The following is a 16,361-nucleotide window of genomic DNA, read 5'->3' as shown; positions in this document are numbered from 1 at the left end:
TTTCACATTAGATTTTAGTTTAAATGGGGTTTTAAAAGGATGTGGGAAACTGATTACGTGTGTTAGAGGAAGAAACTTCTTTAGAGATTTTCTTACAAGAAAAATGCGTACCGCAACCACAATGCCATAATCACAAACTGGTATAACGTAAGATCCGAGCATGTGCACAAGAATGTAACGTCTTTCTGGGTATTATGCCCTTCACAAGGCTTCATATAAGGCTCCAGAGGGATTCGTTTACACCTGACTATTGGATGCTTTAATTGAATGGAATTACAACTGAACAATGTCACCATCTCCGTGTGCTTTAATTATCTTATTTATTGCTTCTTATGCACGTAGTAAAAACAAAGAACAAGATCCTTATGACACACCTATCCAGGTCGGTAGGATTTACAATGTGTGTTTTTTTGCCTCCTTTTGTTACAATTTTGGACTTCCCGTACTGCACAAAACGGCACACCAACAGCTTGGAATGAAAACAGCCAGCAGTATGATCCTGCGCTTAATGGCGCATTATGCAATGAATCTTTCGCACCATCAGTAGCACCATAAGATTAGTTTTCCATTAGCCTACTCACTGTTACATTTCCACTAGAAATCGAGTATGTGAACGAGAATTTAACGATAGCAGTTACATGGATAATTTAAAAAAACAAAAAATTTCAAGGTGATAAAAGCAACACGCCATTGCAGGGTCGAAGAGATTTGGGAATGGTGAAAACTCCTGGTAGGTGGTGAGGCTCCTCGGGGAAGGGAATAATGGTATCCATGTAGAACATGACGGGATGACGCGAACTTATCTAAAAACAGCCTGCTGTCTCTGTTATGTTCGGTATCTGTGCAGTAATATCCACAAGATCATCCAGGGTCCACGACGAACGGTTCGGTTTAGTTGTTGCAGCGAAGCGCTAAGAACTCCTCTTTTCGTCGACGATACTCAAGAAAGCGTGTAGTACCGAACCTGTGAAGTAAGCAGTAGGGCAGCTGGTAGTACAAACGGGTACGGAATGGCCGGGTTGCAGGGTGGGAACTTACTGTATGAAATCGAAGTCGATGGTTGAGTGTTCCGCCTGTATGAGGGCCCATATTGCCCAAAAGAAGTGTGATGCGAGTGCGTACTGGTTGACTTGCACGTACAGCCGCTGTACCGCGCTGTCTGTTACCGGGATCGATTCACCGAGATACTCCTGGAGGTAGACTCGCAACCAACTCCGCTGAAAGTCTTGTGTTGGATAACGCCCATAGTCGATATCATCGATGCCGGCGAACTCGGTAAAGTGATTACCAATGTCAAACGCTTGATGGTTCGGAGCCGCATACTCGTAGTCGATGAAGGTGACGCGCGAACGCGCCTCGTCGTAGATCACGTTCCCAAGCAGAAGATCGTTATGGCAGAAGACGACCGGGCTGTCCGTTTCGAGTAATCGTGCGTACAGCGCATTAAACTCAACGCACAGTTCCGAAACACTGGGAAACACCTTCCACACGCTAGAAAGAATGTGCTCTTGTTAAAAAATATACAGAGTTCGGGAAGTCACTCAACGCGCCTTACCGTTCGTCTTTGAGCGGGTCAGTGAAGCACTTTGGGACGAGCCGTAGGAACTGGTCGGTCTTGGACGAGAGTGCGGGAACGTTGGCGGCGGATGGGTCATCCGGTTGTACCTTGTGCATTTGGGCCATCCGGCGGGCCACGAGTGGCCAAACGGCATCGGCCTGACAAGTGTCTGGTGTTAGCGTCACACCCGGTACATACTCGTATGCGAGACCGTTGGCAAAGGTGGCGTACAGGGCAGGTGCGTAACCGTAGCGATGCAACAGCTGAATGTTTTCCTTCTCCTTCGAGCGGTCGATAAGCAGATCCGTCTTGTTACCATACACCCGGATCAGCACGACATCCTCTGGTTCGGGTGTACCGTTGCCATCATCGCTTTCCTTCGCTTGCTTAAAACATCCGACCAACTTGTTGGTGATACCATCGGTAAAGAGCTACAAAAGGAAAAAAAACTCAGTTAGTGGCGAGAACTCAGATTCAGACAGACGGGATGAAGGAGTACAGAAGAAGAAATTACATAATGACTAAATCGCCCCAGTTTTTTATTGGATGTACTATTCAATTCGCTCCCTCTGGAGGAAATCAAACGTAGCGCAGAGATACTGCACAGGCTTATCAGGAGGAGTTGGTTCTACTTGAGCATATTAAGGTTCATTATCACCATTATTGTCATTATCGGACGGGTCAGCTGCGGAGTGATAGATGTGAGCTGTTCCGAGCTATCACCAGCAGCATCAATGTGCCAGAGCTCGAATTCTTTGCCGGTATCTGCGTTAAGGTGGTTTAAACATACTTGTACACTGGTGATAAGCGGGCACACGGTCGCCGTACAGGGTACATACAGGTAAACGTGCCGTGTGGGGACCAGCCAAACACGTCCAGCTCCGCTGATAAGCTAATGCTAGCATAATGACTCATTAGTCTGCTAGACGTTAGATGAGGTAATAATAAGGCTTCTAATGATGCCGAAGCTGAGCGTAATGGTGTACATGCATTCCGTTGCTGCATTGAAGCGTAACGGGCGCAAGGTGTACACTGTGTCAGACCAAGTTCCAAGCCATGTCTGTTGCAGGGGACGAATGTTCTTTGGAAAAAAAACGAGTTATAAAAGAGTCAGTGACTGATGTGTCTTTCTTCGTTGTTTGCAAGCCTAATTCACATATAATCGATAACGTGTGGAAATGGTGTTTGTTGAGACGGTTGAATAGCAATATTTAGCAACATCTCGAACCATCGGAGATGCTTTCGAAAGCAGATGTTAGACATGGTGGTTCTGCATCGGAGTGGGGGATTAGAGCAAGGTCTAATAAACCTTCAATCGAGCACAGATCGTAAACAGACGGATGAGGAGGAGGGCAGCATTAAGGGGGGCGCTGTGGTACCCTGCATACTCTCCACTGACCTTAAAGCGCACGCTGTCGCGACACCAGTCCGGTCTGATAACCTTCAGTATCTCGGTGGCTCCTTCGATGACCGACTGCTCCCGGACGACCAGTGACAGCTGTTGGACGTCCGTGCGGCTTCCGTTGGTGCAGTCACTCGTTCGCCCTAACATTTTCCAGAGCTGGCTTATCCCTTTCTCTCTTTCTCTCTCTCTCTCTCGCTCTCTTTCTCACTTACACACACACGCACACTAATTTTCCCACACACAATCTCTCCGTTGTGCAATTTACACTAGCTCTCCAGCACGGGGACAGTGTACACTCTCTGCTCTCTTCGGTTGCAGGCCAGGGAACACTGCGCCTGCTCAGTTTTCGAACACGACCACGATCCTTCACAATCGATGAACAATACCGTGCTGGGAGTTTCCTGCGTTATTTTGGCACGCATCCGGGAACAGGACCGGGCCGTTTCGAAAGTTCCTTCCGGACGAGCGGCACACGCCAAGTGACAGCGTGTGTGAGTACCAAAGATTGAACTGTTTCCAGTGGATTGCAGAGCTTGGCTAAGTTGATTGTTGCGCTGGTGTTATCGTTTGATCCCTACTTTGGTCCTTTTGGCTGACTATACACACAAATAAAAACAACACACGTTTGACAGTTAGCAGTACCGGCCCCAAACCTGGGTTGTAAACCTATGTAAAATATGTTTCGTCGACGCAGAGCAGCTCAGCGACAAGTTGTGCGAGTGGCGTATGTTTGGCTGGTTCGTTTTTTTTTTTATTGTTTCTGCCGTGTTGTCCACACAACGCAGTGGAGTTTTCGCACACAGCGCTTTAAATACGAGCGGATTGCGCGCGTGATGCGGCAATCACGGTGTAGGGCAGCACGTAGACTAAGCACGGCACATCACAGTGCCGCAACCAAACATGCCAGTCGCACACTCGAAGGCCTGGTCCCCGCTTCCATTGGTTTGTGCCAACCGAACCGATAGCCTTACTTTTTAGCACGCACACACACACACACACAAACACGCCGAATGGTGAGTGCGTGCGTGTAATGTTGATATGGCTCTGCTGCTGCTGCTGGCCATCATATCATACCGTTTCGAATTCGATCACTGGCTAGGGTTAGGGCTGTATTTAGAAACAGAGAGAAACGATGCGATTTGAGAGCCACTGGAGATGCGGTCGGTCGTATTCTCTCGTGTATCATCGTCTCGCTCTCTTTCTCTCTGTGCGGTTATTGTTGCAGTGAATCCCTTCCCTCTGCGAGAAGCGAACGTCATATTAGGGCAATTTAGGTTATTGAAAAGATTGTCTCCAATTATTGGTCCGTGCGATAAAGCTACCCCTTGTACAAACTTTACACTCCAACTTGATGTGTTGATTAAAAAGTTTAAAAAAAATAAATGGCTAATATTGAAGATTAATTATTCTTATGGGAAACCCTTTTAAACCTAACTTTATTTAACCGGTTCTCTCCCTGGACTGTACGAATGCTAGTGGTTGGTCAAGTAAAACGGTCAGCTGTTCGTATTTTTTCCTTTTACGCCTCATAAATCAAGCATTTCGAATGCAACAGAAGCAGCGAGTCCATTTGCTGCGGGATTGATAATGTGTCACAATTGCACGATTAGGCTCCCAGTACACGAACGCAAAAAGGCGGCTAGTCCGGTACGAACAGAGACGTATTTGTTGATTTTGAATTATTTCATAATGCTTTCTTTCTATGTTTAGGGTATGATTTAATTGAAGTGTTAACCAACTACATCTAACGAGAGGTGTTTAGTTTCGAACTCGCTTAGAAGTTCGACGTAATAACGTAGAGGTCTAGGAATTGATCATCGTGAAAGAATGCTTTTCATGACCGTCATGACAGGCATTGGTAGATATCGCTAAACACACCAAACGTATTTTGAGACATAACGCACTAATCCCGAACCTTTCAGGTTCTTCACATCCATCAAACACATTACCAAGTTCGACGACAGACATCGTAACATCAAGCAGGAAATTTTCCTCCAAACAATGGCTAGAGATTGTCTTGACAGGTGGGACGCTTGTTCGTGTTATGTTATCAACACCGTGCCCATTGTGAGCGCATCATTTTCAAACAAATTGTTATTCAAATTTCGAGACCCAGTGGTTCATACGGCGCTGTGGGGCAAAGCTATCAACGTGTACAGAATTGGAGCGCGAGGGCACGGCTGATAAGTGGTCTGATAGTGGCTATTAACGGTAATTTACTCTACATCTCCGGTCAAGTCATTCAGTGGGGATGAAAAAGCAAAACAGTGCTGTTGTCAGGGGCGGTAATCGTTCGATCTTGATACACCCAGGCCCATACCCAAGATAGAGGTATGATGAACACGAGGTATGATTTAACATGATGGCGCGTGTACGTCAAGTACATTTCAATTAGGGAAAGGATAGTGGATGCTGCAATCGTTCAACGTACCTTACTCATCTAATTACTGGAATGGAGCGTACTGCGAGGTGTGCTTTTGAGAAGAGCAGGGTTAAGTTTGGGCAAGGCTTATGAAATATAAGGAATCTATTATTGCTAGTTTGCGGATGTGATCCTAACATAACGCATTGAAAAGAAAATCACATTTTACTGGCAGAAACTCGTAAAACAGCGTGATCTACAGTAACGCCATCTATCGGTAAATCCAAGACGCGAACCATCTTACCCCGTAGAACCTTACAAATGTTCGGACATGAAAAAGAGCACTTTTCTATCAATATTAACAAGCGGTACATCAAATTTAGCGGTATTATAACACAACCAATTTATTTATTTGTTTTCCTGTTTACTTTTTAAAAAACGCTACATTCAGTGGCTAATGACACTTTGCGATGTAAGACACTAGACGCTACTCCTATGGAATAATTCTTATGCTTGCGGTGACATCGGCTCTTAGCCGCCTTCTCCCCATAACAACTACAGCTTGCCCATAAAACATCCGGTGGACGGTTCAGGGCACGTGAATTGTGGGGTAGAACGCACTATTGCCACTTGGAGAAGCATATCCGTATCCGGTTCACCCTGTTCAGATGATTCACACGGAAGGCAAACATGCTTCGTCCGTCAAAACCAGCAAGCTAGTAACCCTTTTCTTAGCTATATTTACAAAAAAGAGCCAACTATTCGGGGAAATGCACTTTTCTTCTTCCTTTGTACGACAAATTTCTTTTCTAAACAAGAAAAATAAAATCTGTTTTATTTTCTACGGCTAGCGACGTAGAGGAAAATAACTAAGACGAAACAAAAATCCTAAAATTAAAACAAAAAATACCTAAGAAAGGCCCTATCACAAGAGAAAAACCATCTGTTCCCTGCCGCTATGGCGGGAGCAATGTATTGCGGGGTGAGTCTTGTTTTGGGGTACGATCGTAGAAATCGCTCCAAACACCCCGTAAAGATGAGGATGATGTACAGGCGAGACGCATAGACGAAAAAGTAGTACACACCAACAGTAAGCTGGTTCTGACATTGCGTGACACTTCACGTGTTTGCAGATCGTACGTACTGTTGGTATGTGCTTTAGGGGTTGAGCCACCGAACGAATTCAGTTTGCTGCTCTGCATTGAGAAACTTCCACTAAGTTTGTAGCTATTTGAATGTGTATGTGAGGAAAGTTTGCACACAGCTACTGATATAAATACAAGGAATAGAAAACCCTACCTTACAGTCCTAATAAATGCACGTTTCCAGCAACATCTCCATGTTTTTTTTTGGAAGGGGGCGGAGGGGTGAAGCTTTCCGTAGGGCAATAAAATGATGCAGTCGTTCACCATGGTACACTAGCGTTAGTTTTGGCCCACAAACAATTGTTTGACGCTCAGAACAAACAATAGGATGTAGAGAAAATCAAACAACCAACGTAGTGCAACGGAACTGCTGGCAGACCATTGTCAAGCCACCTTCACGGGAGCGCCCATGGAGAGTTTGGTGGTACACCTGTGTTGTATACACCTTGGCGCTTACTAATGGCGTACTTATACTCCTATTTCTATCTACTTCTATCCTAGACTATCGCATATCGTATCAATCTTGAGGCGCTTTCCCTCCCACTGTCTCCCACATTATCTCTCACTCTCTCTCTCTCTATCTCTTTTTACACACACGTCGCTATCACAAGTAATTTTGCAGACATCGAATCTAACAAACGGAGACAGTGCCTGACTATCATCAGCTGCAGGTTGAACCTGATTTTGTTGGAGCTGGGACAAACTGTTAGAATTGGATCATTGAAAAACCCGGGCGTAATGGACCATTGGAAAGGCACTATATTGAGGAAAATCTCAATATCAGGATTGGAGTCTTATTATGTTGGGGTCAGAGATGGTGGGCTATGTGTGCGTATATACGTACGAGAGAGGCTTAAGCAGTAAATCTACAACAAGACACAGTTATGTACAGAGAGGATGTAGTTTAGTGTAGTGTAGCAGCGAGTTGGAATGTTTCGAGCTTTGAGCATAAACGAAGAAGATTACTGTTGGAGAAAATAGGAAGGACGGGGTTTGGAATTAGGTTTGGGCACTGCCCCATTGCTGCTATACTACTGCCTTGTGCTAGTTTCGCTACAGACGAACGTGCCCCCTCTCTCCCCTAGGGTTAAAGACCAGCAGAGGTACCTCAGTCTATAACATAGGCCCATGGATGTTCCAGCTTGCCGTACTGGATATCAGTTAGGGTGTTGTACAGCCGCCGGTACACCGGATTGTCGTGGCTTTCCGTTGGCACAAAGATGTCCTCGCCCATGTAGGAGATTTGCTCGATCGGGCTGATAACGGCTGCCGTACCAGCGCCAAACAGTTCCAGCAGCTAATGGTGGATAAGACAACAGAGAGCAAGAGTTGTAGCAAACGATTTCGCCTAATGGTAAGCAAACAGAAAGAACACTTACTCGTCCCTCCTTGGAGAGCTTCTTGATTTCGGGCATGGTGAACTTTTCCTCGCGGACCGAAAATTCACCCCAGTGGTGGCATAGGCGGATGATGGAGTCGCGCGTAATACCGGGCAGGATGAGTCCGTTTAGTGGTGGTGTTACCAGTTCACGCTCTGTTGGTACAAAACAAAACCGGGTTGTGAATATTATTTTGCCCATCAAGACAATGGCGCGTAACGAGACCGAAACATACCTCCATTCTCCTTCATGTACAGCATGAAGATGTTCATGACGCCAACTTCCGTCAGCTGATGGTCATCACCGTACAGCCACAGAACCTGATGGCACCCGTTACGCAGTGCCTCCTGCTGTACGTGGATCGTAGGTCCGTAGTTGGAGCCAACCTTGCGGTCACCGACACCACCGGGCCAGGCGCGTGTGTACTTCGGTTCGGCGTACAGCTTTAGCCCCTTCGCGCCCGGCTTAAAGTAAGGCCCGACAGGCGACAGGATGGTGTACAGTAGGGCCGAATCGGACGATGCAACGCCTAGCGTTGGCTGTGGGAAGCGATTGGGAAGATATGGATAAGCTCAGGATCATTCCAGTTTCCAGATTAGAGATAGACAAAATGGACACATACCTCAATGCCGATCAGAGTTGGGCGGATGTAAAGGCTGGCAGATTCGGTATGCGGTACCCACTCCGAATCGATCATCACCAACCGGGCCATTGCTTTGATCAGATCCTCACCCTCGAACGTGGGCAGCCCGGACCGGTAGGCGGTTGCGTTCATGCGCGCCATATTCATCTCCGGCCGGAACAGACGAATCTTCCCATCAAAGCCACGGTACGCTTTCATGCCTTCGAACAACTGCAAAAAAAAAACACACAGGGACGATCAATGATCGAAGATCTACGAATGCGGTGGCTAGCCAGTCTTACCTCAATGGCGTAGTGGAACACTTTAGCCGCTGGGTGTAGGTTGAGGTTTTCCATGGGCGTAATTTCTGGCTTTTGCCAACCTCCCAGTCGACGATGGTACGGCACCTTGAGCATGTGGTCGGTGAAGTACTTCCCGAATGCCAGATCGTCAACGTCCGGCTTCGGGTTAAGCTGGTGCGGTGCCGCCAGACGTACACTGAGATCGGAATACTGCAACGAAACGATGGGTGATCTTTAAGTTAGAAAACTCTCCAACGGGTCGAATTCTGCGGAATATCCTGAGGTATCTCCACAAACAAAGAATATTCTACGATTTAAGTTAGAAAACTCTCCAACGGGTCGAATTCTGCGGAATATCCTGAGGTATCTCCACAAACAATGAATATTCTACGATTTAAGTTAGAAAACTCTCCAACGGGTCGAATCCTGCGGAATATCCTGAGGTATCTCCACAAACAAAGAATACTCTACGACTCTACTAGACCGTATGCAAATGCAACGTGTTCGCCTAGTTTCGCAATGTTTGCAAATCACTCTGAAAAACCCCACGGAGACATTCAATCCGTCCACGCTAATCGTCACCACACAAAGCCCCGGAAGGGTCAAGTTCAGGGTGCGGTTCGTACAACAGTCCCGCTTAGCGATTTGCATTCGCCACCGTCGTCGGAACGCCAATGCGCATCGAGTGACGGAATTTCATTGACCCCTTTCGGGTGGCCTGCTCTGTGGGAAACGACCATAGGGGATTGTCCCGGGTCGTTTCTGCGACGCAATCAATCCTGGACGTGGCGTGTGCAGCACCCAACAGCACCAACCCTGCTGCTGATGCAACAGCCTGTTCGCGGTGCATCATCACCCGCGGCGTACCGTACCTTGAACTGTTCTCCCACGTTGTCCGCATGCTCGATCGTCATCGGGAACGGTGCCGCTAGCGGCGGCACCTCGGCAATCTTCGGGAAGTTGTCATCTTCCTCCACACGCAGCTGGGCCTGCTGCTGCGTACCGCCATGACCGCTGCACGCCCGCACCGGACCACCCTGTACGAGCAGCTGCTGGATCAGCTTGTGCTGGTTCTGGAACACGTAACGGACCAGGTTCTGCAAGGACAGAAGGACAGAAGAGTACAGGTTTAGCAGAAACTCTACACGTGGACCAAAATTAACTGCCTGCCGGCCGGTCATCCGCATTGCTGTAAAGCAGTATGTGTGCGATTGTTTGGCGCAAACTTTTCAAGATTAGGGAGAGGAAGCATAAAAAACAGGGTGACAACTCACAAAAAATAGCAACTCACGTTTGTACTCGTTAGTGTGCTACGCGTTATCTATTCGTTTGCAAAGGAGTGTTTGATACGTTCGCCTCACTTTGACCAAATTTAAGACGCTTATCATCGCCTGATTGGACGGTTTTTCCAGAGTAGAAAATGCTGAACATGTTTGGTGGTAAGCCTATTTTCCGGCCAACTTCATACACCTCCCTTCCAACACTCTAAAGATCTAAATATTTTTTAGCTTTATTGTGTGGGTATTAACTACGACAAATTTTGGACAAATACGTCCCAAATTTCGACGTATATAGCCCAGACAACTTCACTTGTACAAACAGTGCCCGATCCGCAGGTTTCCTTTGTATCGACGTTTCTTCCTTTACACCAATGTACATACACACTCGCATGTTGATTAATTGCACAGCGAAAAACAAGCAAACGACGTAACAAAAAAATAACATATAAAGGCAACATCGGCACCCCATCCACCCCATATCAGGCAGGAAGATAAGGCAGCAACATCGCGCTGTACGCGAGTGCGCTTATCAATCATTATTATTTTGCCACGGATGCACGAAACGGTGTTTACCTTGCCGATGCGCTATAATCATTTGTTGTACATACAATTCCGATCGTTAAAACAGAAATCGCCCCAACGATGTGGTTCCATGCGTCCGGAGACCTTTACTTCCTAACGCTGGCTGGTGAGGGAACGCAACGCGCAGGATGCTTGCGGTGAATTCGCCACAGGATTGAAAAGTTGGTCCCGGTTGCCATGGGATTCGCGTGATAATGGAGCATGATGAAATCGCAATCGCAAATTGATTGAAAGATGCCGACGTCACGCGCGTGGTCGCGGGCATCACCATGATAAGGGCAGGACCGCACTTACACCTCGGAGTGGTTCAGGATCTCTGTTATGCGTTTTTTTTTTGCTTACTGAGCTATTTTGTTGTTGCGCCCACATGACGTGTTGTTGTTGTGTGACGTCGTGATGGGCCGAACCCATTTAATCCGTTCACATATGCAAACTTCATTGCAGCAAAAAAGGCCAATATTCTCGAGGATCTTTCAATAAATCTAATATTTTGGAGATCTACTAATATAGCCTAATGCCTTTAGGAAGTCTACCAATATATCTAATATCGGGGAGAACTCCCAATATAGCCCAATATTCTGGAAGTCTTCCAATATTCTGGAGGTATTGGTAGGTTGGCGGCTTATACTGCTGCTGTGGACAAGGACACTAGTCTACCATGAAGATAAGGTGCCGGACTGGACGAGTTCGTAACAAAGAACCCATCTAGACGTGAACCTGGATGAACCAAAGCCACCGTCGCATAGCTATCGTAGAATTCAAGATGGCCTCAATTGCGAGAACGCTGACCTGAATTCTGACTTCAGCAGCAGAAGTGGGATAGATCGGTTCTTCCGCTTTGATTGATGCGTCTTCGTAGCCGGAACAGGCACCTTCGGGACAGGCCTCCAGAGTTGATCTGATGGTGACCAGTGTGAGATGTTTGATTGTTGACAGGCGGTACGCCCCCATTCCGTGTACGGCGACGAAGCTAACAGGTTCATGCACCCGCACGCGTGTTACCATGCACTCTAATTAAGGTCAACCAGAAAGGGGTTTTGGATCAACAGCAGCAAAAGCGGCAGTAGCGACGATAATAGTATATCGGAGCAACACCACCACCTGACACGCCAGCCTAACTCGCCCGGCAAGTGGAGTCGAGTGAGCGAATGATCGCAAATTATATTACCTTCCCCACCGTCCAGTAAGAGAGGGGGGGTTGGTGAAGAACGAGCAGATAGGATGTGGCAAAGTAGTGAAGTGCTAAGTGCAGTTCCCCTGAAGCTTGTGTAGGTGTGGTGACCATGGTGTACGGAGTAGTTGGCAAAAAAGCAGTACTACTCTACCGGTTTGGCTGAATGAACGTGCGGTGGACGTGTCTGGAGGTCAAGCGACTAGCGGGAACTGGACCAAGAACCCGGAGTCAGCAATTAAAAATGTGAAGGTCTTCACCGATACGACAGCGCAATGCTGCGGTGTGGCATCAGATAGAGGCCAAAACCATGCACTGCTGAGGCTAGTTACAAATAGATCAATTTGCCAATTTCGCTATCATTTCGCCCTTGGCATGTTTCGTTCAGTTACAGCATATTGCCATCCGCTGGTATCGATGCACCACACGCTGTAGATCTATGCATCATACGCGTGGCGCACTGGTGACCACTGTTACGAGTGTGTCTCCATTAGCTCAATCTAACTGATTTACATCGATGTGGCCTTCACGACGTACGATGAACTCTTCCTGGTCCCTGGAGGTGCACACCACTATGTGTCACGCAGTTGACGTAGTGCATACTGGATTACTGACGTACGAACTGCAACCATTCAGCACGATGCAGCGTCCTTCAACCGTTCGAAGGACTACCGGCTTGTTTTCCGCGTCCGGCATGTAAAAGGAGAGAGCGAAAGGAAATAATCCGGTTTCCAGGGCAGCAGGATCGTCAACATTGTGTTCCCTGGCTCGGTCCTTTACTGGCATTGTACTCAGCAAGGCAACCAGGCTCCAATGTTTCGCGATACCTCACAGCTCCCGACACGGAAGCGAGCAAACAGTGCTCCAACTGCTGCTTCACCACAACACGCAACAGTAAAAACCTGTCCAAGAGGAAGTCGAGCCTCCGTTGTGATAAGCAAACACGAGCAGCAGTGTGGTGTGACGTATGTCTGCTCTCTATACATTTTTGGAACAGAGCCAGAATCTTCGATATAGTTCTCGAACACAATGGTCTGGACCAACAACAACAAAACCAAGTTGTCCAAACAGACAGACAAGAACTTTCTGGCGCAATGAATTGACGCGTTTATCTTGTTGTAAACTCGTGGAGGGAACGGAATTCTTACTTTATTGGTTTAATAAACCAAATTCGTTGCACACATACTTATCTCCACGCATAAAATACACCACACACATGTACACTTTGGATGATTGTTGCAGTTGTGGAAACTGTACGAAAATATCTGTGTCACGATCTCCGAAACTCAAGTGCTCACCTTGCTTCGCAGGACCATCTTGATACTGTGGTTGTTATATCAGACGCACTGTTGAGGATGAGGAAGCGCACTACTCTTTGCCGGCAGCGGGAATGCCTTGTTTATTTCCGACCTTAAACGAAAGCTGGAACGGGGTTGAGATGATGATGAGATGAAGTTCAATAAAAACAAAACACATACACAATCAAATATTTTATAACAAAGGCACGCTAAACCGACACAACCAACACAGTGGACACACTGCACTAGACACACCAAACATGCACGAAGTTCACAAATAACAAATGTACACTACTGTCACCCGGAATTCTAGCCTCTATTTTGCTGGAGATCTAAACTGCTAGTACACATGGAGCTCACTTTCCCTTTCAGGCTACCTTAGGCTTGGTTAAGCAGCGGACAAAGAAGAATAGTAGCAGCAAATCTAGTACTGCTGGTGAGGAAACGGAACGAAAGTTTTGGTAGAAAGGCTACTTAATTTGACAGTTACTCAATGTTGACAGTTACTACAACACTAACCAACCAGATATAAGTATAATAACACACACACACAGCGCTGTTATGGATGGATCTTTCTAAAAGAATGGGTAACCTGGATGTGTCAGTAGTACGGACACACGAAATGATTGTTGATCGGGTTAATTGTATCCTTCTATGCTATCTCCCATTCGCTCTGCAGGATCTGCGTACCTTTCTGTTGTGCAAAAGCTTGCTTCTGGGTCGTCTCTGACTTTGTAGCGTTTAGATATTAGAATTACACTAAGAATATTCTAGTAGATTGTTGACTGTGTGTTTCTTGCTTGCTTTAATGCTCTCTATATAAGCGCCACGCACACTCGCATAGGACACACAACACAAAAAAGGCGTTTACTTTTCGCTTAGTTTTCGCACCGTTGGCGTGGTTTGCTTGCTGCAGGTTTCCGTTTCCGCTCAGTCGGAGTTTGGCAGGAACAAAAAAAAGGGAAGGGAGCTTGTTGTTGTGCACTCCTGAAGAAGCTATTCGACACTGACGGGCCTTCGCGCTTGTCGCGGGAATAAAAAGTGTCCGGCTTCTCGGGCACCACCGGCAGCGATCTCCTTTAGCGCTCTCCTCCGCGCACATTTCGCGCTGCTCACCCCCTTTGCCCTTCCGCCCCCGACACCACTGCAACCGGTCCGGTCGAAACCCTTCGCTAATGCCTGCAAAACAGGCGCGTAATCATCGCGCGTTGCCACCACCATTTACCACACACTACCACTACTACGAAGCGCGCAGCTACGCTACAGATGCCGGCAGTGTTTCTGCACGATCGAACGATCGATTGGGTTTTTGATAGCGGAACGCGGAATGGCACGGTGACAGGAAGGGGTGTGTGGGACGTGTGGTTGTTTTTTTGTTTCTACGCAAAGGGGTAAGATGCGTGGAAAGGGGTGTGATTCGCGTTCAGGATTTTTTTGTGCTGCTTCTGCTCGTTGCTCGATAAAGCGAACTTTAAAACGGAGCAGAATGAAAGAAATATACACAAAAGTTAACAAGACAGAAAGAGAGAGATAGAGAGACACACACACACACGTGAGTGAATGTGTACGAAATTTTGCTGGGGTTTGCAACTTTTGGCAGCGAATTTATGTGTACGCGTGTATTGTCCACATGTGTCCCAAAGCCCCATTATCGCGCTCATTCGGAGGGGGATGATCGCATCGGATGCGTAAACGGGATGGATGATATGCGTTTCACTTCATCGCTTGATTGTGCCGGCGGGACCCGAATGCGTACGCGACCGGTTTGATTGCTGAACGCGAATCGAAACGCTAGTGCGTAGTAGTGAAGCGTGGTGTGCGTGCGCGTCAAGGTATTTTCGGCGAAACATATTTGGCAACAATCAACCAAAAAAAACCTCAACCTTCCAACAAGGCCCGCGGGTTTCTGTGCACGCACACACGGGAAGTGGAACGCGCTGATAACGCGTCGCACACTGGAACCGGTCGCTCCGAACGTCGGACGATCTTTCGTCCCACAATGCTCGCGTGTGTATTATTTTTCTTGTTGACGTTTAATTAGAAGATATTGTACGTATTGGCGTGTTTTTTTTGTGTATTTTTTTACATGTACCAATCCGAATCGCAATCTACACACGTCTAATTTCGCGGTGACGTACTTCGGAAGGAGCCATGACGCGTTTCCGAAGAGTTCCCATCTATCATTTCTTTTGTACAGCAGGGACATGATATTGCACATTATGGTTTTCGATTCCGGTTCCGTTGTAGGTTGTTGAGTAGATGTTGTGTGCTGAAGAATATCAACATTTGGTTGGAAGTCTTACTAGAGACATGGTAACTTCAAGAAGAACTTGTGATGTACTGTATACTGCGAGAGAGTACTGGAGCTGTACGAATAAATGGAAACAGAGATCACGAGCTGGAAATGACTCTTGATATCCCATCGATTGAGGGCCTAAGTTATCCCCGTCGATATCCTGACGTCTGAAAGATCCTCCAAATATTCAGAACTCAACTGTTTTGACGACCTAATATTTCCGATATGCGACTTACGGAATTCCACTGAGGTGAGGTCGCCACGTAGCGCAGACTAGTATCGCAATTTGGGTACACGGGCCCTCTGCGTCATCGTCTGTTCCATCCGCCAAACGGAGACGGTAACAAACAACACCGAACCTGACCCCGTAAACAACGGCGCACAACATTGTTGCGCCAAGTGGGATAAATTGAGTTGTTGATCGAGCTTCCAGAAATCGCATGTAGCTACGACGGCGAGAAGTGGTACCGTGAAACGACAGGAAGGACAAATTCACTCTACTTCTCCCTCTAATTAGATCTCCCCCTTCCCCGCCCGTACACTGGATGATGTGGCGATGTAGCATATAAAAAAATAAATCCCTTCCACCTTCGCATATCGTTACCAGGTGCCAAGATGTACAGAGGATATACGATGGTGGGGGAGTTGCAAATTTCCCTTTCGCTTCACACATAACGAAGTACCGCACGCCATGCTTTATCGTCAAAGCAGTTGACAGCTTTGCAGGGTGGTTATTTTGTTTTATTTTCCTTTTTCGATAACTGCTGTGCTCTCCATTAAAGTAACGTGTTGTTGGTTGTTAGTTTTATTGTTTGTCAGTTCGCGATTGTTCGCTAAATGGACATGCCAATGGAAATCTAAATGGCATGTGTGTATTTTTAACGCCTTTAACAACGGGTCACTGTTTGTTGTCTTGTCTCTTTTCTTACTCAATAACTTTCAATATACAGAAAAAAAAACA

At 46.9% G+C, this 16,361-nt stretch overlaps 2 protein-coding genes across 3 annotated transcripts; both read right to left on the bottom strand.

The window, feature by feature from the left end:
* Positions 1-304: 304 nt before the first annotated feature.
* Positions 305-3,877, bottom strand: LOC128306791 (ethanolamine kinase). The gene is made up of 4 exons (XM_053044403.1): positions 2,958-3,877; positions 1,556-1,989; positions 1,039-1,491; positions 305-964 (listed from the first exon to the last, which is right to left on the bottom strand). The coding sequence occupies exons 1-4, from the start codon at positions 3,108-3,110 to the stop codon at positions 892-894; spliced, it is 1,113 nt and encodes a 370-aa protein (XP_052900363.1). The 5' UTR covers positions 3,111-3,877; the 3' UTR covers positions 305-891.
* A 1,836-nt stretch (positions 3,878-5,713) lies between these two features.
* On the bottom strand, positions 5,714-14,102 carry LOC128306424 (branched-chain-amino-acid aminotransferase, cytosolic). Of its 2 annotated transcripts, none has more exons than XM_053043944.1 (8): positions 13,996-14,102; positions 13,105-13,228; positions 9,646-9,870; positions 8,774-8,983; positions 8,472-8,702; positions 8,085-8,388; positions 7,850-8,004; positions 5,714-7,767 (listed from the first exon to the last, which is right to left on the bottom strand). In XM_053043944.1, exons 2-8 carry the CDS (start codon positions 13,120-13,122, stop codon positions 7,579-7,581), a joined length of 1,332 nt encoding a protein of 443 aa, XP_052899904.1. In that variant the 5' UTR covers positions 13,123-13,228; positions 13,996-14,102; the 3' UTR covers positions 5,714-7,578. The 2 variants fall into 2 exon arrangements, with proteins under 2 accessions (XP_052899904.1, XP_052899903.1); XM_053043943.1 differs by lacking the exon at positions 13,996-14,102 and adding an exon at positions 13,795-13,854.
* Positions 14,103-16,361: the final 2,259 nt, after the last annotated feature.

The sequence above is a fragment of the Anopheles moucheti genome, chromosome X (genome assembly GCF_943734755.1).
Source record: "Anopheles moucheti chromosome X, idAnoMoucSN_F20_07, whole genome shotgun sequence".
NCBI lineage: Eukaryota > Metazoa > Arthropoda > Insecta > Diptera > Culicidae > Anopheles > Anopheles moucheti.
The sequence above is the reverse complement of the archived record's forward strand: the minus strand, read 5'-3'. Positions and strand labels throughout refer to the sequence as shown.

Bases quoted from the DNA above. Each gene is read 5' to 3' on its own strand.
- LOC128306791 (XM_053044403.1), bottom strand. From the start codon at position 3,110: ATGTTAGGGCGAACGAGTGACTGCACCAACGGAAGCCGCACGGACGTC. The intron at 1,492-1,555 runs GTAAGGCGCGTT...CATTCTTTCTAG, and splicing joins GACCCGCTCAAAGACGAACG to CGTGTGGAAGGTGTTTCCCA. The intron at 965-1,038 runs GTAAGTTCCCAC...CTTACTTCACAG, and splicing joins ATCGACTTCGATTTCATACA to GTTCGGTACTACACGCTTTC.
- LOC128306424 (XM_053043944.1), bottom strand. The intron at 8,703-8,773 runs GTAAGACTGGCT...TTTTTTTTGCAG, and splicing joins TGTTCCACTACGCCATTGAG to TTGTTCGAAGGCATGAAAGC. The intron at 8,389-8,471 runs GTATGTGTCCAT...CGCTTCCCACAG, and splicing joins CAACTCTGATCGGCATTGAG to CCAACGCTAGGCGTTGCATC.